This window comes from Berghia stephanieae, chromosome 4 (genome assembly GCF_034508935.2).
Source record: "Berghia stephanieae isolate SIO BIC M18660-M18661 chromosome 4, UCSD_Bste_1.3, whole genome shotgun sequence".
NCBI lineage: Eukaryota > Metazoa > Mollusca > Gastropoda > Nudibranchia > Aeolidiidae > Berghia > Berghia stephanieae.
Genome location: NC_088363.1, coordinates 35,563,633 through 35,588,258, shown reverse-complemented (window position 1 = coordinate 35,588,258; position 24,626 = coordinate 35,563,633). Strand labels below are relative to the sequence as shown.

General features: G+C 37.6%; 1 protein-coding gene across 1 annotated transcript in view; it reads right to left on the bottom strand.

Moving 5' to 3' along the window:
* Positions 1 to 15,523, bottom strand: part of LOC144970513 (uncharacterized) — a 76,718-nt gene extending 61,195 nt beyond the window's left edge. The window contains exons 1-5 of the mRNA XM_078910235.1: positions 15,433 to 15,523; positions 14,830 to 14,977; positions 12,113 to 12,681; positions 10,518 to 10,748; positions 3,991 to 4,190 (exon numbers count right to left, since the gene is read on the bottom strand). Of these exons, the coding sequence (XP_078766361.1) occupies positions 3,991 to 4,190; positions 10,518 to 10,748; positions 12,113 to 12,206 (525 nt within the window). The 5' untranslated portion in view covers positions 12,207 to 12,681; positions 14,830 to 14,977; positions 15,433 to 15,523. The remainder of the gene's footprint in view (positions 1 to 3,990; positions 4,191 to 10,517; positions 10,749 to 12,112; positions 12,682 to 14,829; positions 14,978 to 15,432) is intronic.
* Positions 15,524 to 24,626: the final 9,103 nt, after the last annotated feature.

Here is a 24,626-nt window from a genome sequence, read left to right as displayed (position 1 = left end):
CACCACAACAGTCCTCATCATGTAAGACATCTTAAATTGTGCAGAATGGTGCATTCATTATGCTTTTGACAGATATGCAACTGGATTTGCATTGAGTTTACCAGGCATAACACAATAATTTGAGTCATCTTTTAGCCGATATCGACAAATAATTTAGGTAGGGTTACAAGCTTTATTATTGTTGAAAAACCGTTCATCAATTATTTTGATAATTTGCAATTCTATTAACAAAGAATAGTTATAATATTTATAAAAATTTGACAAAGATATCTCATTTATGGGGCAGCGTGGCTCAGCGGTACGGTCTTTGTTTCGTACCCGAAAGGAACCGAGTTAGATTACTCTCCGCTGCGCTGTGTGGCCTTGAGAAAGTCACCTAGCCCTAGCTCAATTTGCGGCGCTGCACTGCGGTTGACGCATTGGAATAGACCCTAGATAAAAATTTCCCAAATGGGATGAATAAAGGGAATTTTTTTTTAAATTATGACTTTTTACAATTGAAAGAAATGAACAGTGGCGCGTTTTTCGTGTGTGTGACCACCTGATTTATCATTAAAAGTGATCAAATGTCACTTCCGACAGTATCTGACATCAATGGCGTTGTATTCTATTTTCTCATTAAGTACGTCATCAAATTATGTAACTCACGACAGTATCTGAAATCAACAACCGTGTATGTATGCTATATTATCACTAAGTGAACAAATGTCACTTCCGACAGTATCTGACTTCAACGACGGTGTATGCTATATTATCACTAAGTGATCAAATGTCACTTCCGACAGTATCTGAAATCAACGACCGTGTATGTATGCTATATTATCACTAAGTGAACAAATGTCACTTCCGACAGTATCTGACTTCAACGACGGTGTATGCTATATTATTCTCACTAAGTGATCAAATGTCACTTCCGACAGTATCTGACTTCAACGACGGTGTATGCTATATTATTCTCACTAAGTGATCAAATGTCACTTCCGACAGTATCTGACTTCAACGACGGTGTATGCTATATTATTCTCACTAAGTGATCAAATGTCACTTCCGACAGTATCTGACTTCAACGACAGTGTATGCTGCTATATTCTCAGTACATTCTATCATTTTTTAAAATTTTTTTTTATTTTTTTTACAAGAATTGTTCACTTTTTCTTTTTTCATTCTTTTCATTTTACAACTTTGAGTTTCATTATAGGCAAAATACAAAAAGAAAATGAATTTTTATTTGTAAAATAAAAAGGAAGTAGAATCAATAATATCGTGACGCCGATAAACTTTTGTCGATCCTGATTGCCGATAGCTAAAACCAATTATTTATTTATTTATTTATTCATTTATTTATTTATTTATTTTTATTCAAATAATGAATAGTGGATAGAAACCCTGTAATATCATTGATTAACTCGATGTTTGTGTTTCCTTATCGGACCGACATAATGATGGAGATGAATTCATAGAAAGGAGTGACTGGACGCTGACGAAACGCATTTTGTCAATTTTGGTCGGAAAATTTATATGCCAAAATTTGAAGATTTTTGCTATAAATAGAGCATTTCGAAACTGAACATGTATATAGTGCTTATATATATATATATATATATAATATATATATATATATATATATATATATGTGTGTGTGTGTGTGTGTGTGAGTTGCTGTTGGCTACGGACCCCTTGTAAAACTCTGTGAGCATATATATATATATATATATATATATATATATATATATATATATATATTACTTAACATGCTCAAAGCGTTTTACAAGGGGTCCGTAGCGAACAGCAACTCTAAACAGAGGGACAGCGTGGCTCAGAGGTACCGTTATTTTCATTTTTAATCGGTCGAAATGTAATATCGCCTAACAGGCGTCTCGTCACACATGTTAAAAATTAAATAAAAATGAAGATAAAATTCCCTTTATCCATCCCATAGGGGAAATTTGTCTCTAGGGTCTATTCCTAGGGAATCTATTCATACGGAAGACTGGAATAACTCAGGCGTTAGCCGCAGTGCAGCGCCGCAAATTGAACTAGGGCGAGGTGTGAGGTGACTTGCTCAAGGCCACACAGGGCAGCGGTGGGTGATCGAACTCGGTACCTTTCGGGTACGAAGCAAAAACCGTACTGCTGAGCCACGCTGCTCCATGACAACCTGCTACCTCACGAAGTTTGCCCAGGTTGGCAATTTTTTTGCCAAGATGAGGGACCTTTTAATCGATCCATATTTAAAGGACGTGTTTTCTGGCCAAATACTCAAATTATACGTGTTTTTCCAGAGTACGACAATTAACTATTTTAATAATTCGATATTAGAGATATAAGTGGGTTTTTTTTCTGTCCAAAATGAAAATTTAAAAAAAATTGTTTTTACAGAATTTGGCATTCTCGTGTCGTTTTCACTTTGAGTGCCGTCGGCGTCGCAGGTTGTGCAATAGGGAACTGACAAATTGAATGAAACATGCCTTCGTGTTTTGAATGCATGAATGGAAAGGGGGTCGTGTCAGATCACACCCAATCAAGATACATTTCAATGTGACATCGATCAGCTTACTTTGTCAGTGTTTTGTAGACCACCGGCTGAGTGATTAGTTTTCATTAAAAAATTTCCTCAAATTTAGACGACTATTGATGCTATCTATCCTTCAAAGCCATTCGATTCGGCCCATGGAGCCGGAGTTTATCCCGGTTTCTTTAGCGTGAAACGGATAATAGCAATTGGATTCAATAGTCTGATGTCACGTCGCTCCGGAAACGGCGGCCATCATGGTTCTAAACAAAGAAAATCGGTACTTTTTATTCTTCATGTTGGCTAGAACTTTTCATATGTCTTGTGATCAGACTGCGTAAAAGTCAAAACATGATCATACTTATAATGTTTTTCTCCTCTGGATACACTTTTATGCTCGTCGGAGAAATATTTCATAAGGGCGTCCGCCATTGTTCCGATAGCTCAGAGCCAGTTACTAAGTTACAATGCGTCATTACGAGGGAAGTGACGTTACGACTGTTGAAGCCTATTGCTAAAACCAATTACAAAGGGCGGAGTGACATCGATTTCATTCCTTCCATTGATGCTGTGTGTTTAGGTAAAATACTCAGAACAAAGACCCGTGTGACGTCAACTTCGTGTTATCTATAGATAGTGTGCGCTTGGCCTAGAAACTCCCAACATTGCCACCCGGAAGTATAACGGACCAACACACAAAACTATGTGTAACCTTGAACTTTTATAGTCTGGTTAATACAGAGTCGTGAGTATTACTCATTAACGTGGGTGGCAAAATAACTCACAAAAAAAAACCCAACAAAAAAACAAAAGAAAAAAAAACAACAAACAAAACCCAAAGACTTGAGTGACATCATCTTCATTCTATGTAAAGGATTAGCTATGGATTCAGTGGAAGTTTGGATGAGTGAATCATAATTTGTCTGATGTATGAATACAGCTATTAACCTTTTCAAACTGCAGTACTATTTTGTATCTGATGTCCTTTATCAATAGATAGTGTGCACTTGGCTAAGAAGCTCACAACATTGCCATCCGGAAGTATAGCGGATCAACACACAAAACTATGTGTAACCATGAACTTTTATAGTCCGGCTCATACAGTTCAGTGAGAAGTACTCATAAACGTGGATGGCAAAAAAAAAACAACAAAAAAAACATAAAAAAGACCTGACTGACGTCATCTTCGTTCTATCTATATTATAGTAAGCAGTTAACTGCCGTACTCGGGGGAATACACGTCTAGCTTTCAAAATTTGGCCAGAAAACTCGTCCTTCAAGTGTGGATCGATCTAAATGACCCACATCTTGACAAAAATTTAGTGACTGGTTCTAAACTATCGGAATAATGATTAATTTTGATCGATCGATATTCGAAGGACGAGTTTTCTGGCCAAAATTTTAAATACGTGTGCTTCCCCCCCCCCCCCCCCCCCCCCCCCCCCACCTTCAAAATACGAGTGTATTGAAATCCTTGCCTGTGTGTAATCGAATATAGAGATGATTAGAATCTGACACGTGTCCACGAGATACCCACAATACGTCACGGCTTTGAAGACCTTTCCCCAGGTGGTGGTCGGGTGGGCTGTGAAACCGTCCATATCTCGACTGGCGGTCATTCGGACCCCGAACGGAACCGTGCCGGTCAGGATGGTCAAGTTGGTGGACACCGTGTCTCCTGTGAACAGAAATACAAAAATGTGTAAATATTTCTTGAGCATTTACAAATTGAGCATTTATATAGCGCAATGGTTTTTTAAAATAAATTAAAATTGAGCTTTTATATAGCGCAATATCCACTAAATGTGCTCAAAGCGCTTTACAAGGGGTCCCTGGTCAACAGCAACATTTATCATGTAGGACGGGACATGACGCCTGTTAGGCGATATTACAATTTTTCGGACAAAGGCAATGGTGTTAATGGCCAGGTACTCATTTTACACCTGAGTACGGTAAGAGAATGTGAGTAAATAGTCTTTTCTAAGGACTTAACTATGCGTCAAGCGAGGCTTTATCCCAGGACCTTCCGATCCGAAAGCGAGTGTCATACCACTAGACCACATGGCCGCACAATATTCAGTTAAATCAGTCAATGAGCTTTACAAGGGGTCCCTAGCCGACATAATGGTTAACACGTAGGACGAGATGTGATGCCTGTTAAGCGATATTGCATTTTAGCTTTTTTGTTTTAAATAATTAGAACCCAATAGATCTAATAAGCACTCATGAATTTAACTTTTAAAAAAGCAACCTTTTTTTATTCTACTAAGTGACGGTACTTTATTTAGGCGTAAAATAATAATTTGGTCGGTAACAGCGTTTTCTTTGTCAAAAATTAGTTCTAATAGCACCTTGCTGACGTCATGTTACGTCACACATGTCAAGTTTTGCTGTTGCGCACACGAAATTAATATTGCGCTACTTAAAAGCTCTATATTTTTTTTTTAGACAGTAAGCGAAGAAAACGCGAAGAAGTTCATTTGCGAACAAAATAATAATTTGTTCATTCAAACATTTTCAATTATTTCGTCATATCTAGATCAAGCGACTTTGACTGTTTAAAAAAATTGAGCTTTTATATAGCGCAATCTCCATTAAACGTGCTCAAAGCGCTTTACAAGGGGTCCCTGTCCAAGAGCAACATTTAACATTTAGGACGGGACATGACGCCTGTTAGGCGATATTACATTTTTTTTCCGGACAGAGTCAATGTTGTTAACGGCTGAGAGAATGTGAAGAAAGAGCCTTCTCCAAGGATACAACTATGCGCCGAGCGAGGCTCGAACCCAAGACCTTTTATTCCGAAAGCCAGTGTCATACCACTCGACCACATAGCAGCACTTTGTTCCCAGTGACTTGTAAACAAATCCCTTGGCCCCACTATCAAAACCAATCGGAAACCAAATGGCCATGCACTAAGTGACTATTTGCAAGTCGCTTGTATTGATTCTCTTTGATCAAACAGTCGCTTTCTTATCAGAATCCGGATAATTGCAACTCGGTTTAAAAAAAAATATGGCAAAGAATTGAATATTCAGGGAGGCTTTGAATATTGTAATAGGATTCATCAATAGTATGATGTCACGTCCGCCCAGTAACAAACAGCTTGGTTCTAAACAATGAAAATCGGTACTTTTTATTCTTCATGCTGGCTAGAACTTTTTCACATGTCATGTGATCAGAATGTATAAAATTCAAAACATGATCAAATTTATAATGTTTTTCTCCTCTGGATACACTTTTATGCTCGTCGGAGAAGTATTTCTTACCGGAGTCCGCCATTTTCCCGATAGTTTAGAACCAGTTAACAACTTTTGAAGCCTATTTAGAGCCAACAAAATGCCACAGTTATAACAAAAAGCATTTATGAACCATCGTTTCTAAACAGTATTATGAAGGGATGAACTACATAAAAGCAGGCCTTTAGAGCTATGAGGCCCTTGGAGCTGGAGTTTATCCCGGTTTCTGTAGCGTGAAACGGACAATAGCAATTGCTTGCTGTCCTTTGGATAGGACGCTAGTCTATGGGAAAGTACTTTCCGCCGGGTCTAACAGACCGAGCTACCCAATCACTGCTGGGTAGACAGGGGGATCAAAAAAAAGATAATATCCGGGATCGCTCTTGGTCCTTTTGCGTGTGTAGCGAGTGCTATACCAACTGATCTAACGGAGACCTTCGAACGGGCATCATGTCTCGTCTTTTACGTTACGCGTTGCTGTTGATGTTGGTCAGGGTCCCTTTATAAAGCGCTTTGAGCACGTTTAGGACATTGCTCTACATAAAAGCTCACGTTTTAAGGGGTTAAATGCGTTTTCAACTAAATTCAGTCCCTTGATAAGTGACCAAATTATAATTATTCTAATGACCTACCCCCCCCCCCTCCCACACACATAAACACATGCTGGTAACTCAATGATGCAATTGGATTCAATAGTCTGATGTCACGTCGCCCATTAACGGCGGCCATTGTGGTTCTAAACAAAGAAAATCGGTACTATTTATTCTTCATGCTGGCTAGAACTTTTCATATGTCTTGTGATCAGAATGTGTAAAAGTCAAAACATGATCAGATTTATATTTTTTTTTCTCTCTGAATACGCTTTTATGCTCGTCGGAGAAATATTTCATAAGGGCGTCCGCCATTGTTCTGATAGCTTAGAGCCAGTTACTAAGTTACCATGCGTCATTACGAGGGAAGTTACGTTACGACTGTTGAAGCGTATTAAGTATTTTTTTCGTTGTTGAGAATGTTAAGTGTTGCTGTTGACCAGGGACCCCTTGTAAAGCGCATTGAGCACGTTCAGTGGATATTGCGCTATATAAATGCTCAATAATAAAAAAAAATTACTTTACGACTCCATCGCTTGTTGAATTCACAAAAGCTAGAGGTGCCTAATAAATGAGTCAATAAAATGGAGAGAAAGGTAAAGGAAGTAAATGTGACTCATATACAAAGGAAAAACACAAAGCAAACGACGTTTAGGCCTTTGGCCTTTTTCAAGTAAACATTGAAATAGGACCAAAGGCCGAAACGTCCTTTGTCTTATGTTGTTCCATTGTTTATTTGTAGATTTGGAATGAACTACCACGAGGTCTGAGGGAGTGCAAGTCTTTACCTGCCTTTAAAACGAATCTCAAGACTGTATTTGCTTTTATTGACGCTATGAATCCTTGATCTGACTATGAATTCATTGCATTGCATTTTTATTTCCACTCAAAATTGGTAAGAGCTTGTTTTACACGAGAATGAGCGCTGTATAAATGTGTATTATTATTATTATTATTATTATTATTATTATTATTATTATTATTATTATTATTATTATTATTATTATTATTATTATTATTATTATTATTAGAGTCACATTTACCCCCTATATTTTTCTCTCCATTTTGAAGCCACAATGCATTTAGAAATAATAATATTATTAACATATGTGTTGTCCCATGTTTGAGGTGTTGGCCACAACTAAGCGATAGATTCATTGATAATTGATCTTAAATTGAACTGTTTATATAGCGCAATATCCACTAAACGTGCTCAAAACACTTTACAAGGGGTCCCTGACAACAAAAACAACAACAATATTTAACATTTAGGACGGGATATGACGCCTGCTATGCGATATTACATATTTTTGGATAGAAACAACGCTGTTAGCGGCCGGGTACTCATTTTACACCTGAGTACGGTGAGAGAATGTGAGTAAAGAGCTGTCTCCGAGGACTCAACTATGATAATACCATTGATGGTCTACGTTTAAGTACGACAGTCACACTTCTGACGGCCAGATGACTCACACCAACACACGAAGAAATATGTAATCTTAAAAATGTATAGATAGTATGCGCTTGGCTAAGAAGCTCACAACATTGCCATTCGGAAGTATAACGGACTAACACACAAAACTCTATGTAACATTGGACTTTTATAGTCTGGATAATACAGTTTATTGAGAATTACTCATAAACGTGGATGGCAACAAACAATAACAAAGACCATTTTATCTATAGTCTTTGTATAATCATAGACCTACAGTGAATACAAATGACGTCAAAATACAAGGCGATAGTCACCAAAAAGAAAGCAAACTGTGAGTTGAATTTCAGTCATTTAACAAATTAAATGGCAGTCATATTTTATCCTCGAGTATTACTAACGATGGTAGATAATCCTAGATGCAAAGGGAAGTTACTCCCGACGATAAGCCACCAAACAAGCCAAGATGCTCATCTTCCGTTCTATCATTTTTGGTATTACTCACAAGTGACTTCCCTGGAACAAAACCCAGAAAATGTCTCTCTATGCCCCCCCCCCCACCCCCGCGGTTTAATCAGTGGTTATATATAGAAAACTATAGGGCAGCTGTGTGGTCTTGTAGTTTGACACTCGCCCTCGGAGCGAAAGGTTCAAGGTTCGAGTCCAGCTCTGAGTGGCGCATAGTTCAGTCCTTGGAAAAGGCCCTTCACTCACATTATCTCACAGTAGTCACTTGTAAAATGTGTACCCTTGTCTTTAACAACGTTGTCTCTGTCTGAATTAAATTGTAATATCGCCTAACACGCGTTTTGCCTCGTCATGCATATGAAGTGTTGCTGCTGGTTAGGGGCTCCCTGTAAAGCGCTTTGAGCACATTAAATGGATATTTTACTACGCAAATGCTTCAGTTAAAATGCGCAAGTCAACAAAGGGATATCTATATACGGGCAATGCTTTCCTCATCAATAAGGATCGGTTATGAATACAAAATCGATTTTATTTATAATATATTATTTGATATATTTTAACTTTCGATTTTTGATATCGATTCATTTTATTAGTTATAAAACCAAAGACTGATCGATAAAAAAATCCTTACAATTGGATTCAGTAGTCTGGTGTTACGCCGCCCGGCAAAATCATTACTTTTTATTCTTCAAGCTGGCTAGAACTTTTAATATGTCTTGTGATCAGAATGTGTAAAAGTCAAAACATGATCAAATTTATGTTTTTTTCCCCTCTGGATACACGTTTATGCTCGCCGAAGAAATATTTCATACGGGCGTCCGCCATTGTTCCGATAGTTTAGAGCCAGTGTTACTAAGTTACCATGCGTCATTAGGAAGGAAGTGACGTTACGACTATTGAAAAGTATTGTGAATATATGAATAACGCCCTGGGAGTGAAAGGGTTGATGACAAATTACTGCAGGGTTACAGTTGAATAATTAACGCAATAAATATTACATAAATAATTTCGTAAAAGAAAATATAAACACTATTATATTGAGTGTGATTTTAAACTGGCCGGCGACTAACAGCCCATGCAGCTATGTGGTCTAGTGGTATGACACTCTCTTTCGGATCGGAAGGTCGGCGCATAGTCGAGTCCTTCGAAAAGGCTCTTGACTCACATTCTCTCACCGTACTCTACTCAGGTGTAAAATGAGTACCTGGGCGTTAACAGCGTTGTCTTTGTCCGAAGAGAATTGTAATATCGCCTAACAGGCGCCATGTCACGCCTACATGTTAAGTGTTGTTATTGGTCAGAAATTTGAGCACTTTTAGTGGATATTGCGCTATATAAAAGCTCAAGTTAAGTTAATTCTGTTGGTCACGTTGATCTAATTCATACACCTTTTGAAAGTTAAGTGAACTCCAAGTTTGATACACTATTTTGATCAAGATCCATACATGTTGTACCCAAGTTGGTTGTGGCAGAAAAAAAAATCAAACATTTCGCACTTTTCTTATTTTTCTTGGGTCAAATTCAGTTCAGTTGTAAAATCAGAACGGACAAGAATATGCTGTAAAACTGGCTACTTTATATAATTTGAGCTTTTATATAGCGCAATATCCACTAAACGTGCTCAAAGCGCTTTACAAAGGGTTCTTGACCAACAGCAACACGTAACTTGTAGAACAAAACATGACGCCTTTTAGACGATATTACAAATTTTTTTTCCGACACAGACATCGCTGTCACCAGCCAGGTACTCATTTTACACCCGAGTACGGTGAGAAAATGTGAATAAAGAGCCTTTTTCAAGGACTTAACTATGCACCAAGTGAGGCTCGGACCCAGGACCTTCTGATCCGAAAGCGAGTGTCATACCACTAGAACACATAGCCGCATATTGAATAAAATTATTGAATTAAAGATCTTTATATAATTGTCAATTCGGACCCAGAAAATTTGTATTTCTACGAAATTTTCGTAGTAATAGGCAAATCTGCACTTGGCGTCTATTCTTCAGAAAATGTGAGGCTGGCTGAGAAAACCCGGGAAGATGCGACAAGCTTCGATTCGAGATATGAACCAAAATCGAAGATAAAGCGTTTCCCATAGCAACACATTTTATTTAGAAAAAAAGTCATAACTTGGGTTCTAATAGACACAGAAAGACAATTTAAAGTGGTAAATGATTAGAAAGATGTGGTCTACACTACTGCATACATAACTCACTTTATAAAATCTACGCATCTTTCCGGGTTTTCTCAGCCAGCATGACGTAATATACAAACCTATAGTCATGTAGCTTGCATCAACTGTTATGGAGGCCGATGACTGAGAGAGAACATTGTAGTCCTTAGTGGTCGTGGGCGTGTCGTCTCCAATAAGCTTCACAGACACCGTAATGGCCTGCGTCCCTGGGTTAGTCAGGTTCAGGTTGTACGTGAAGGAATCCGGCTGATCAGTTAAGACTTGGGGGAATGGTAAATAGAAGGTCTTGCCGAAAGTACTCAGGTCGGGATCTGCAAGGACAAATTATGAAGTTCAACGATAGAGAAGAAATTGTATATTTAATTTGAGACGGGTGTCTTTTATCTAAAATTATGGGACAGCGTGGCTCAGCGGTACGGTCTTTGCTTCGTACCCAAAAGGTACCAAGTTCGACTACCCGCCTCGTTGTGTGGTCTTTAGCAAGTCACCTCGCCCTAGGTCACTTGGCGTCGTTGCCCTACTGCTGACGCCTAGATTATTCCAGGCTTCCCTTGGAATGGGTCCCGAAAGACAAATTTCCCCTTGGGGATGAATAAAGGGAATTTTATTTTTTAATATTATTTATTTTAAAACCGCACATGTTTGAATTGTTGAATACAACTCACGATTCGTTTTTTTTGGTGGCCAAAGACGTGTCTTTTGACGTCATTTATTGGTCAGCGTCAGGCAATGAATTTACGAAGGCCACGTTCTGATCGTAGACATCGTTAACTTATAGACCGACACTGAGCAAAAAATGACGTCAAAAGACAAGTCTTTGGCCACAAAAGAAAACAAATCGTGAGTTGTATTTAATAGTTCAACAAATGGAATCACTTGTTTCCTTGACTACTATTAACGACAACTCACTAGACGCTGCACAAACTGAAAAAATGAAACTGTCAAACTGTAAGTCCTAGAGGGTTCTAGAGCAGGTTATATGTTAAAGATTTCTAGGATATGATCCAGTTAACTGCCCTATAGATAGAATGCGCTTGGCCAAGGAGTTCACAACATTGCCATCCGGAAGTATAACGGACCAACACACAAACTATGTGTAACCATGAACTTTTATAGTCTTGTTATTACAGTTTAGTGAGAACAACTCACAAACGCGGATGGCAAAAACAATAACAAAGGCCTGAGTGACGTCATCTGCATACTATCTATACTCTGGAAAGACTCCTACGGTATTTAGAAATGTGGCCAAAAAACGCGACCTTTAATTTTGTATCGTTTTTTTCCCCATTGTTTTACATAGAAAAGCTGATGAAAACAACTTTTGTATGAAGATTTTAAAAATATTTTAGTATTAGAATTTTTTTTTTGGCGAATGTTACGAAAAGACGTTTTGACATAGCCTGAAATAGGGAATGAGATTAGCGGAAGAGTTGCGTCCCTTGATTGGATGTCAACGGCGGAAAAGTTATTAGAGAGAGAACGTCATGTTGGTTGTGCGCATGCGTCTCTCGTCCTCGCTTCCGGTGAAGGCGGCTTGAGACACTTCACCGAAAGCGAGGACGAGAGAGACGCATGCACAAAACCAAATTGACGTTCTCTCTGTAAGGTGACGTCCAATCAAGGGACGCTACTCTTCCGCTAATCCCATTCCCTATACGAGATCAGAATGACTTACCTGTGGCCATCTGACATATGGCCGTGACGCCGACGATCCACATGGAAATCCAGAAGACGAGACATTCTATTCTATGAACAGAAAGCATCCTCATTTGTAGTTGTAGTAGTTGTTGTTGTTGATGATGTTGTAGTTGTATTTACGGTGGTTGGTGTCGTCGTTGTTGTTGTTGTAGTAGTTGCTGTTGTTGTTGTGATTGTTGTTCTTGTTATTGTTGTTGTAGTTGTATTTGTTGTGGTTTTTGTTGTTGTTGTTGTTATTGTTATTGATGTTGAATTTGTCGTGGCTGTTGTTGTTGTTGTTGTGGTTGTGGTTGTTGTTGGTGTGTACTCCAAAGATTCCAAGTAATTGAATGATATTTATGATACCAAGGAAATCTAAAAGAAAACTCTTGGTTTCGTAGTATGTTATGGAATTTTTTTGCGCTCAGAGCCCCCTGTCCATTGAGGGGTAATTGTAAGGTGTAAATGTTTATTTATTTATTTATTTATTTATTTATTTATTAGGGGTTATGTGGGTGCCTCGTCTTGGTTCGTCAGTAGATTCATGGTATTCTCTAAACATAGTATCTGTAAGAAAAATAATAGAATAAGATAGAGTAGTTCTTCAGAGCCACGCATTTACAGAGCTATACATACATTCACAGAGCCATGCCTTCAGAGAGTCATACGTTTACAGAGCTGTACGTCCACAGAGCCGCCACATGTTCACAGAGCCATACGTTTAAATAGCCGTACATTCACAGAACCATATATTCAAATAGCCATACATTTTCACAGTGCCATACGTTCACAAAGCCATACGTTCAGAGTCATACGTTCACAAAGCCAAACGTTCACAGAGCCATATTATATTTACCGAGCCATGCGCTCGCAGAGCCATACGTTCACAGAGCCATACGTTCACAGAGCCATATGTTTACCGAGCCATGCGTTCGCAGAGCCATACGTTCACAGAGCCATATGTTTACAGAGCCATGTGTACACAGAGCCATGTGTACACAGAGCCAAACGTTCACAAATCCATGCGTTCGCAGAGCCATGAGTTCACAGAGCCATGTGTACACAGAGCCAAACGTTCACAGTGCCATACGTTCAAAGCCATACATTCACAGAGCTATACGTTCACAAAGCCATAAAGTCTAGAGTCATACGTTCACAGAGAGTAAATTACTAAATTTCAGATAGACGACAGAGGTAATTGGTAGTCCTTCTCTTGAAAAAAACATATCTTGGGTTAACTTTCTTTCCAAAATTTTTCTACAATAGAAGACCTACCAATTATCTCTGTCGTCTATCTGGAATATAGTAATGTATTTATGGCTTTATTGTTTTTGTTGTTGGCTGAAGAAGGGTTTTGAGCCCGAAACGTTCCGTGTTTGGTATTTTGTTCTTTTTTTTAAAGCTGTTATATTCATTTTTGTTTGTTACTTTAGACAGGAGATTCATGTTTGGACAATTTTGATATCGTTTATTTTCACCGACTTTGCTATACCGGCCATAGTTTCTTAACCAATAGGGGATTTGAAATTGAACTTGGCAAGAATTAACTCACTCCACCCTAACACCGACTATATCCGTATTTAACCCGGGTTACTTATACCCCCATTCCCATTTATTACAGTTTTATGAGACAAATTACAGGCGTAGTATCAAAGCTAATGTTTTTAATTTATGTATGTTAATGGCAGTTGAATAAAACTATCTATGCTCATACATTTTTTTAATCTCCATTTTTGCAAAGTAGCAAAAATCTCTAGGATTGAGTCAGTTAACTTAAATTGTTTTGTTATTGTTGCTTGCCGATTTTCAAATGTTTCTCATTTCTTCTTCTCCTCATTGAAACAATGTTAAACTTTTTTTACTGATTTTTTTGTCGAACTTTTTATAAGAAAGCTCTCTATTTCCTGTGTGTATTCTTTAAGATCGATAACTATGTGGTATAGTCTAGCTAATGTTTTTAATTTATGTATGTTAATGGCAGTTGAATAAAACTATCTATGCTCATGCTTATTTTTCATACATTTTTTTAATCTCCATTTTTGCAAAGTAGCAAAAATCTCTAGGATTGAGTCAGTTAACTTAAATTGTTTTGTTATTGTTGCTTGCCGATTTTCAAATGTTTCTCATTTCTTTTTCTCCTCAATGTTAAACTTTTTTTACTGATTTTTTTGTCGAACTTTTTATAAGAAAGCTCTCTATTTCCTGTGTGTATTCTTTAAGATCGATAACTATGTGGTATAGTCTAGTGGTATGACACTCGCTTTCGGATCGGAATGTCCTGAGTTCGAGCCTCGCTCGGGGGCGCATAGTTGAGTCCTTGGCTAAGGCTCTTTCCTCACATTCTCCCACCGTACTCAGGTGGAAAATGTGTACCTGATCGTTCAAAGCATTGTCTCTGTCCGAAAAAAATTGTAATATCGCCTAACAGGCGTCATCTTTCGTTCTACATGTTACATGTTACTGTTGATCAGCGACCTCTTATAAAGCTCTGTGAGCACGTTTAGTGGACATTGCGCTATATATAAGCTCAATTAAAAAACAAAAAAGAAAAACAAAAACATCAACGTCAATTCACACAGTCCTTAATATAATAGAGACTGAAAACGCCTCCAAAATAACCAAGAACTAAAATCAAAGGTATATCTCTTGACATCTTCCCGAGTTTTCTCAGCCAACCTCACATAATTTAGTTGAAATATGAATTTCACAACACACCTGTTTTTTTTTCCTTTACATTTTGCATTTATCCACAAGCACCACGATCCTTATTTCCTCTCTGTACTCCAAAAGTATCTCACCAACGAACGTTACGAGAACAAAAATAATATCACAGCGGTATTTCATTTTGGTAGAAATCTGAAATCTGAATCATACATAATTTTTTCCACTCAAAATGCCACCAATGTTAATAGAAAATGTTTATAAATATTCAACAATTAACTTCACAGTTATTTCTTTTCTGCCCGTTAATTCAAATTGCTCCCTAGTTTACGAAAACGTCTATTTAAATCTATCAGAACAAAAAAAAAAATCAATTCATTGCCCTTATAGATTTAATTCCTTTATAAGCAAATTCAAAAATATTCCCGATTACAAAAAAAAGTAAATAATATTAGCCCTTATCTTTTCTATTATATATATATATATATATATATATATATATATATATATATATATATATATATATATATATATATGTATATATATTACTACAAATCAGATTCTCTCGATAGAAAATAATCAAAACTTTATCATCAAATGTGCTTTCTAGATTTAGATTTTTAATGGGAAATTCCAGTAACACCCGCTACTTCAAACCTTTTTAGAGCATATTAAACTAGTATCGTTTAGTATCTTTTAGAGCATATTATTGTACATTCAATATTGACTGGCACTTTTACGACCAAAAATATTTCGATACTTGGAAACATCCGAACTCACTCTCGACTTTTTCACAGCCCTCACATGCAGGCAATATGACAGGTTGGATTGATACTCGACGACAACGGCAAGAGCTCTCATGTCAAATCGCTGACATTGTAAAGTATCGATAATGCAGTGACATCGTAAGGTATCGATAATACATTGATATGTATCGATAATACATTGACATTATCAATTATCGATAACGCAGTAACTTTGTCAGGTATCGTCAATGCAGTGAACTGTACCCCTCGGCGATGTTTATATCGATGCTATTATGCGTTTAGGTAAAATTCACACAGCTAGCAAGTCTGACCGGTAATCCGCAGTCGAGGTCGACTGACATTTTGGGGATTTTTTTTTCTTGTATTTGTATTCTTCTTTCTTGCTTTGTCTGACACCTTTCATACACACTTATTCAGTTCTTTATCTTACACCAGTGCCTCAACTAGTTACCTTTTACAGTTATACACCATCCGGACACCTTTGATACCTTCTGTACGAATAGTATCATTTACATTATGGTAACATTTGGATCCATGTTCGGAGAAAGCTTTTGTTATCAATAGGATTCAATAGTCTGATGTCACGTCCGCCCCGCAACCAGCAGCTTGGTTCTAAACAAAGAAAATCGTTAATTTTTATTCTTCATGCTGCCTAGAACTTTTTCACATGTCATGTCCTCAGAATGTATAAAAGTCAAAACATGATCAGATTAATACTGTTTTTCTCCTTTGGATACATTTTCATGCTTGTCGGAGAAGTATTTCATAAGGTCGTTGATGAGATAATGGCGTCCGCGATTGTTCAGATAACTTAGAGCCAGTTACTATGCGTCATTACGAGGGAAGTGACGTCATGAATGTTGAAACGTATTGAGCACTAGACGAAATTCGGACTCTTGCTTCGGGTTTATTGTATAAGATCAATATCAAGCACTATTATTACTAAAAAATATTATCATTTCTCTTTGCTGCCAAATTCGGAGTCGGTTTCAACTAATCAACCCTCACATTTTGCAGCATCCGGGGAGGTCTGATTCTCTCTAAGGGCTAACCCACATCGGAGACTGACTCCGACGACCCGGCACTGCCGTCATCTGCCGTCTTCCGGGTAAAGACGTCGGGCACGGACAAAATACTAAGAATAGGGTGCTTGGTATGGGTAGGTCTAACGGCTCTTCTCTATAATATTCTTAGTATTTTGTCCGTGCATGACGTCTTTATCCGGAAGACGGCAGAGTGAGGACGGCAGTGCCGGGTCGTCGGAGTCAGTTTCCGGTGTGGTTTAGCCCTAAAGCCGACAAGTGCCCTTATCTTGTTCCACGGGGTGACTTTGTAAAGCATTATCGGTAATGCGGTATTCTATTGTATTGTATCAACCCGGAAGTCCGGACAATGAAAACCAGAAACAACAAGATATGATTTTTTTTCTGCCGATGTATTAGCAGGTTATATCTGCCGTATACTCTAGAAAGAGATATATTTATCAATTTGGCCAGAGACCTCATCCTTCAAATATCAATCGATTTTAATTACCCTCTTTTGGCAAAACCTCTGAAACCTGGGACTATTTTTCAAGACCTCGCGAGATCTCAGGTTTGATAGTTTTATTTTTTGTTTGTCAAGCTGAGGGTCGTTTAAATCGATTGATAGTTGAAGTACGAGTTTTCTGGCCAATTTTTTTTTTTACGTGTTTTTCCGGAGTACAGTAGTTTAGCTGGTTTAATGTTGTGACTGGAATGGATGGATGTGCGGCTATGTGGTCTAGTGATATGACACTCGCTTTCGGATCGGAAGGTCCTGGGTTCGAACCTCGCGCTCGGTGCATAGTTGAGTCCTTGGAAAAGGCTCTTTACTCACATTCGCTCACCATACTCAGGTGTAAAACGAGTACCTGGCCGTTAACAGCGTTGTCTTTGTCCGAAAAATTAAAATATCGCCTAACAGGCGTCATGTCCCGTCCTACATGTTAAATGTTGCTGTTGACCAGGGAAACCTTGTAAAGCGCTTTGAGCACATTTAGTGGATATTGCGCTATATAAAAGAAGCTTTAAAAAAGCTCAAGCTCAATGGATGGCCATTTCGTGAAAAGACGCTCACTTGACTTGATGGCAAGATTGTGTGTGTGTGTGTTTGTGTGTGTGTATATGTGTGTTTATGTGTGTGTATGTGTGTGTTTGTGTGTTTGTATGTGTTGTGTGTGTGCTTGTGTGTGTGTAGGTGTGTGTGTGTTTGTGTGTGTGTATTTGTGTGGGTGTGTGTATGTGTGTGTATGTGTGTGTATGTGTGTGTATGTGTGGGTGTGGGTGTGGGTGTGGGTGTGGGTGTGTGTATGTATGTGTGTGTGTGTGTTAATGGACAGAGTGAGGTCGGTTGTGTGATAGAATGTAAAACAAAAAAAAAATAAAAAAATAAAACCCCCTTTATTCACCCTCAAGGGGAACTTTGTCTTTAGGGTCTATCTCAAGGGAAGACTGGAATAACCCAGGCGTCAGCCGCAGTACAGCGCCGCAAATTGAGCTAGGGCGAGGTGACTTGCTCAATCAAGGTCACACAGGGCAGTAGCGGATGATCGAATTCGTTACCTTTCGGGTAGGAAGCGAAGACGGTACCCCATAATGTAATGTTGTTATGTCATGATTAATGCATGCAGCGTGTCGAATCCATAACGTTCTCTAAGCGCTACACATAACAAGACAATAGTTTACACAAAACGCAAAATATAGATAGAACGAAGTTGACGTCACTCTGGTCTTTGTTGTTTTTCTCCAGCAATTTTATGAGTAATTCTCACAAAACTGTATTAACCAGACCATATGCGTTTAAGGTTACACATAGTTTTGTGTGTTGGTCCATTATACGTCCGGATGTTGTGAGTTTCTTAGCAAAGCACACGGCGTATATACTATCAACACTCGAAAGCCTCTCTGAATTGGTAGTGTACAAAAATCAACAGACATTTAAATGAATGGAAAAGTGGCAATTTGATCAACGAAAATGAAGACATCAGAAAACGAAAGCAGCTGGCCACCAATGAATTCAACCAACTCCAAAATGTAAGGAATAGAAATAACATAATCAGTAAGAATAAACGAATTCAGGTTTACGAGGCACTGATTATTCCGATATTGACATATAATTGTGGAACCTGGGGCCTCATAAAAAAAGAACTAAGAAAGTCTCGATTCATATCACCGTAAACAATTACGTCGAGTAATCGGAATTCATTGGCCAGAGACAATTATAAATACTGATCTCTATGAAAAAAAACAGGGTCCAACGCCTGAGTACATTAATAAAAGAAGAGCGATGGAGGCTATTTGGTCACATCTTATGTCGAGAAGATAACATCCCAGCCCAAACTGCAATGACAGAATATTTCCTTCATGGCAACAAATATGTAGGGAGACCACCAACATCAATAGTAACTACCCTGAACCAGGATCTCTCTACATATCAGAAATTTCTGGATTCAGATGAGGCCGAAATAATCCCTGAAGAACTAAGAAATATACAGTGCCCTCCGTCTTTAGTCACAACAAGATCTTGACAGCCTCAAAACTCTGGACCAGGACCGTGACCAATGGAAACAATTAACAACATAGATGGAGAGAGCAGCTCTATACGTATCGACCATGACTGAATCACACAATTCTCAGCAAGCGTCATTCAGACTGAGAAGTTTACTACTACTACTACTACTACTACTACTACTACTACTACTACTACTACTACTACTACTACTACTACTACTACTACTACTCGTAAACTCGGATGGGAAAAAATAAACCCAATAACAAAGACCTGAGTGACGTCAACTTCGTTCTATCTATAGGAATATTTTCAATAGTTTCCTAAAATTACTTGCCTTTAATTTTTAAAATATAATCTAATTTGTTCCATAGATTATTTGGCCCCTGCAGAGAACGATTGTTTTCAGCTAGTGACATTTTACATTATATAGGGACATTAATCTGTCGTTCATTTTGGTTGTCATTCTAAATCTATCGATAAATGAAGTACTTCAAATCAGTTCCCCTGAAATAACGGACGGGGAGGTGGAATTATTGTATTTTTAGAGATGGACACCGTCTTAGGAAAGTAAATACTCCACACGCAGTGTATTTATATAGCACCAAATAGTGATGAACACCAAGTGCCGATCGAGGCCTCCGAGATGAGACCAACGTAATATTGTCTAATCTGTCCACAAATATAGGAAATGCGATTATTGTTGGTGATTTTAATATTCCTTTTAACGTGAACACAAGAAACACAAGAACATTCAAAGGCATGATTTATCAACATTCATTAATTCAATTACTATCATTCCCAACTCATGACAAGGGGAATATCATCGACAGGGTTGTCATCAAAGAATCCAGTAAAGAACTTTACAACACAACAATAACTGACGTCACTTACACAGATAAAAAATTAATAGAAATAAATATCGATAATGAAAAAATACAGACTATGAGGAAAAAAAGGAACATCTCGAGATTTGAGAACTATTTTGACGTAAGTGAATTTAGAAAGAACTTGGAAGCTGATCTTCATGACCTGTACAACAACACAGCCGGCGTCACAGTAGACAATTAATTGGAACGTGTGTGTCTGCAACACTCTCGACTAACACGCACCTTTAGAAACCCAGAGAAATTCGTCATCGTCGTTTCACTCCCTGTTATACAGAGGATGTTGGCCAAGCCAAGAGGTGCGTGAGAAAATCGGAACGTTTATGGAAGAAGACCCGCCAACAAGATTACTTGGAACCGTGTTAGATCAGCCACTTTCAAATGGAAAAAGACAATTATAGCAGCTAAGCAAGCCCGTTATGACATCAAGTTTAAAAATATCAAATCTTTAAAACAGCTGTTCTCAACATGTGATGAAATTCTAGGAAAATCAACACCATTATCCCTCCCTTCTTTGTACAATGATTCCAAGTTACCTGAAATGTTCGCTTTATTTTTTTTACTCAGAATATTGACACAATTCGAAACGACTTAGACAATTTTGAGCTTTATACAGATAAACAGTCTTTTGATTGTGACACTTTAGATTCTTTTCAACCAGTCTCATAAAAAATTATAAAGAATCTAAGTATGAAGGCCCCAAATAAATCTAGTGAGCTAGACTCCCTTCCAACATCGCTTTTGAATTCTTGCATTGACGAGCTTATTCCATCAATAACTGAAATAATTAATCGGTCTCTGCAAACCGGTATCGTACCCTTTTGTTTTAAGACAGCTCTCATTACCCCACTTTTAAAGAAACCCTCTTTAGACCATAATGATTTTAAAAATTAGATACCCGTTTCAAGCCTTCCCCATTACCTCATCAACTGGTATAACAACTTTCTCATCGATCGCCCCCAACATGTCAGAGTAGGCTCAAATATATCATCAGTAAAAACTCTTTCAAACGGATGCCCACAAGGGTGTGTAAGCTCACCTCTACTTTACATCCTCTATACAAACGATTGTGTGGCTAGCTTTGATAACTGCCAACTCATCAAGTATGCTGATGACACCGCAATACTCGGCCTGCTCAATGATTCCGTCTCCAAATTTAAATACACTGAGCAAGTTAGTAAATTCAGCAAATGGTGTGCCGATAACTGTCTAGAGCTCAATGTAACAAAAACAAAGGAACAACTGTTTGATCACAGAAAAATAGGAAAAAGAGCAAGACAAATAACAAAAATTAACAATCAGGCGGTTGAAACTGTTGAAACGTTTAAATACCTTGGTGTAATTATAGATAACAGTCTAAGATTTGAATCGCACACCAACAATGTCATCAAAAAATGTAACCAGCGCTTGTATATACTCAGAAAATTAAGGTCTTTCAATGTGAACAGAAAGACCATGATACAAATCTACAAGTCATTAATATTGAGTATCGTTTCGTTTGGCATCACAACGTGGTATGGAAGCTGTGGAACAAAAGAAAAATCCAAACTACATAGAACCCTCAGAGAGGCTTCAAAAATAATTAACACAGACCTTAGAAGCCTTGACACAACTTATATTAATGCAGTTGAGAAGAAATCTTTTAACATTATCAACGAAAAGAGGCATCCGCTGAACGAAAAATTCCAACTTCTGCGCTCCGGAAGACGGTATCTAGAAGCAAAATGTCGGACAAATCGACATAAGACAACCTTCATTCCAACCGCCATAAAATTAATTAACAAATCTTCTGTGGAAAAATGAGACAACCAATGAAAATAACGAGAAGCAGTGTCGTGAATCATCATCATCGACATTGCCGCCGTCGTTATCATCATCATCATCATCATCATCATCATCATCATCATCATCATCATCATCATCATCATCATTATCGTAGTCATCATCATCATCATCATCATCATCATCATCATCATCATCATCATCATTGCCATCTTCTTCTTAATATAAGACACTATATTTATAATATGGTTATCTGCTGTCCCAGCAAATATATCGTATCGTTCTATCTGTCTGTGTGTGTGTCTGTGTGTATGTATATATGTATGTATGTATGTATGTATGTATGTATGTATGTATGTATGAATGTAGGCATGCATATACGATGATATGCTGGTTTGTATGTATGTCTGCATGTATGTATGTATGTATGTATGTATGTATGTATGTATGTATGTATGTATGTATATGTGTTTGTATGTACGCTCATTTCTTTTGTATACACGTGTAGAAACAATGTGCAAGCGTGTATGTTCGTGTATGGCTGTGTCTGTATTTGTAAATGTGTTGATGTTCATACCATGAACCAAACTGAGCATTGTTTACCTCACATGAATTGCCTTTAATTTGGACAATAAAGATTATTATTATTATTATTATTATTATTATTATTATTATTATTATTATTATTATTATTATTATTATTATTATTATTATTATTATTATTATTTCAACATTCCTGGAAAAAGCAGTTCTTCACCAATTAAATTTACATTTAAAATTGCATGATCTATATGAGCCATTCCAATCAGCGTATACGGAAAACCATAGCACCGAGACTGCGCTCTTAAGGGTGGTAAATAATTTTATTTAAAATGCTGACAAGAATGAGGTTACCATTTTTTTGTATATTGGACTTATCGGCTGCATTTGACACGATTGACCACAACATTGTGTTGAATCGACTCGAACGTGTTTTTGGTATCAAGGAAATTGGCGGTGAAATGGTTCGAATCTTATTTAACGAAACGTCAACAGACTGTTGTAATTAAAAATGTCAAATCACCTGATCATCCTCTGAAATTTGGTGTGCCATGGGGATCAATACTGGGTCCAGTTCTTTTTACAATGTCCATGTAACCCCTTGGATCATTTTCTTCCGATTTTAATCTAATTTACTAATTTTATGCAGACGATAGTCCAATCTTTAAGTCAGCTACCTACGACCATTTACATATTTTAATTGAACGTTTCCAATATTGCTTTGTTAAATTGAAAACTTGGATGGAACTGAACAGACTAACACTTAACGACAGTAAGACTGAAATAATATTTATCGCTAGGCCAGCAATCCTTAAAAATGTAGAGTGCAAATCAATCGTTTTAGGAAATAGTGTAATTGAAACTGCTAATGATATTCGAAATTTGGGTGTATTAATTGATTCAGATTTGTCTTTTACCAGCCAAGTAAATCATATCGTTAGGTTAATGTACATGGAAATGAGAAGAATACGAAGTGTTAGACATCACATTACAACAGACATCTCTGCCTTGTTAGTTAATTCTCTAATCCTGTCAAAGCTAGATAATTGCAATTCTCTCATCTATTCTATAAATGAAGATAAAATAAAATCCCTTCAGGTAGCCCAGAACGATACTGCCAGGCTTATTTATAGAAAGAGGAGAAATCAATCTGCATCGGGTTTGCTAAGAGAACTCCACTGGCTTTCCCGTTGAGAAACGCACAGAATATTAGATCTGTACTATAGTTTTTAAATCACTGCACTCTGATTGTCCTGGATACATGAATGACATGCTTAAATTCTACGTCCCAGTTTGAAATCTGAGATCAAAGTCCGATAATCACATACTTGTGAAGCCAAAAATGAATTGCAAAATTGGCGAGCATGCGTTAGAATATTCGGCACCCCTTCTCTGGAACTCCCTTCAAAGATATATCAGAGACAGTAATGATGAAGATTTCTTTAAAAACGTCTTAAAACGTTTCTTTTAAATATGTAACACTGTAGAATTATATTGCTTGTTTCATATTGCATGTTTGAGTGGTTGTATGTTTGAGTGAAAGTTGTCACGTTACTGTTAAACGCTTTTAGCTTGTTGATATACGATGTAAGGCGCTATATAAAAAAGATATTATATTATTATTATTATGGTGCTATGTGTTTAGGTGAAATACTTAAACCATCCGTCAACCACACAAATCTTACCACTCAAACAATTTTATGTAACCTTTAACTTTTATAGATAGTATGCGCTTGGCTAAGAAGCTCATAACATTGCCATCCGGAAGTATAAGGACCAACACACAAAACTGTGTGTATCCATGAACGTTTATAGTCAGGTTAATACAGTTCAGTGAGAATTACTCATAAACGAGGATGGCAAAAAACAATAACAAAGACCTGAGTGACGTCATCTTCGAACTATCTATAGTCTTATTTATAGAATTAAGCGATAATTAATCAGCGAACAGGCTATATAGAAATAATAGCAAAGAGCTGAATGACATCAACTTCGTTCTTTCTTCTTATAAAAATAATAATGTGAATACGTGTTTTGTGGCTGTACAGCAGTGTTTAAACATTGAGCTTTATATAGCGCAATATCCACTAAATGTGCTCAAAGCGCTTTACAAGGGGTCCCTGGTCAACAGCAACATTTAACATGTAGGACGGGGCATGACGCCTGTTAGGCGATATACAATTTTTTTTCGGACAAAGTAAGACAACGCTGTTAACGGCCAGGTACTCATTTTACACCTGAGTACGTTGAGAGAATGTGAGTAATGAGCCTTTCCCAAGGACTCAACTATGCGCCGAGCGCGAGGGTCGAACCCAGGACCTTCCGATCCGAAAGCGAGTGTCATACC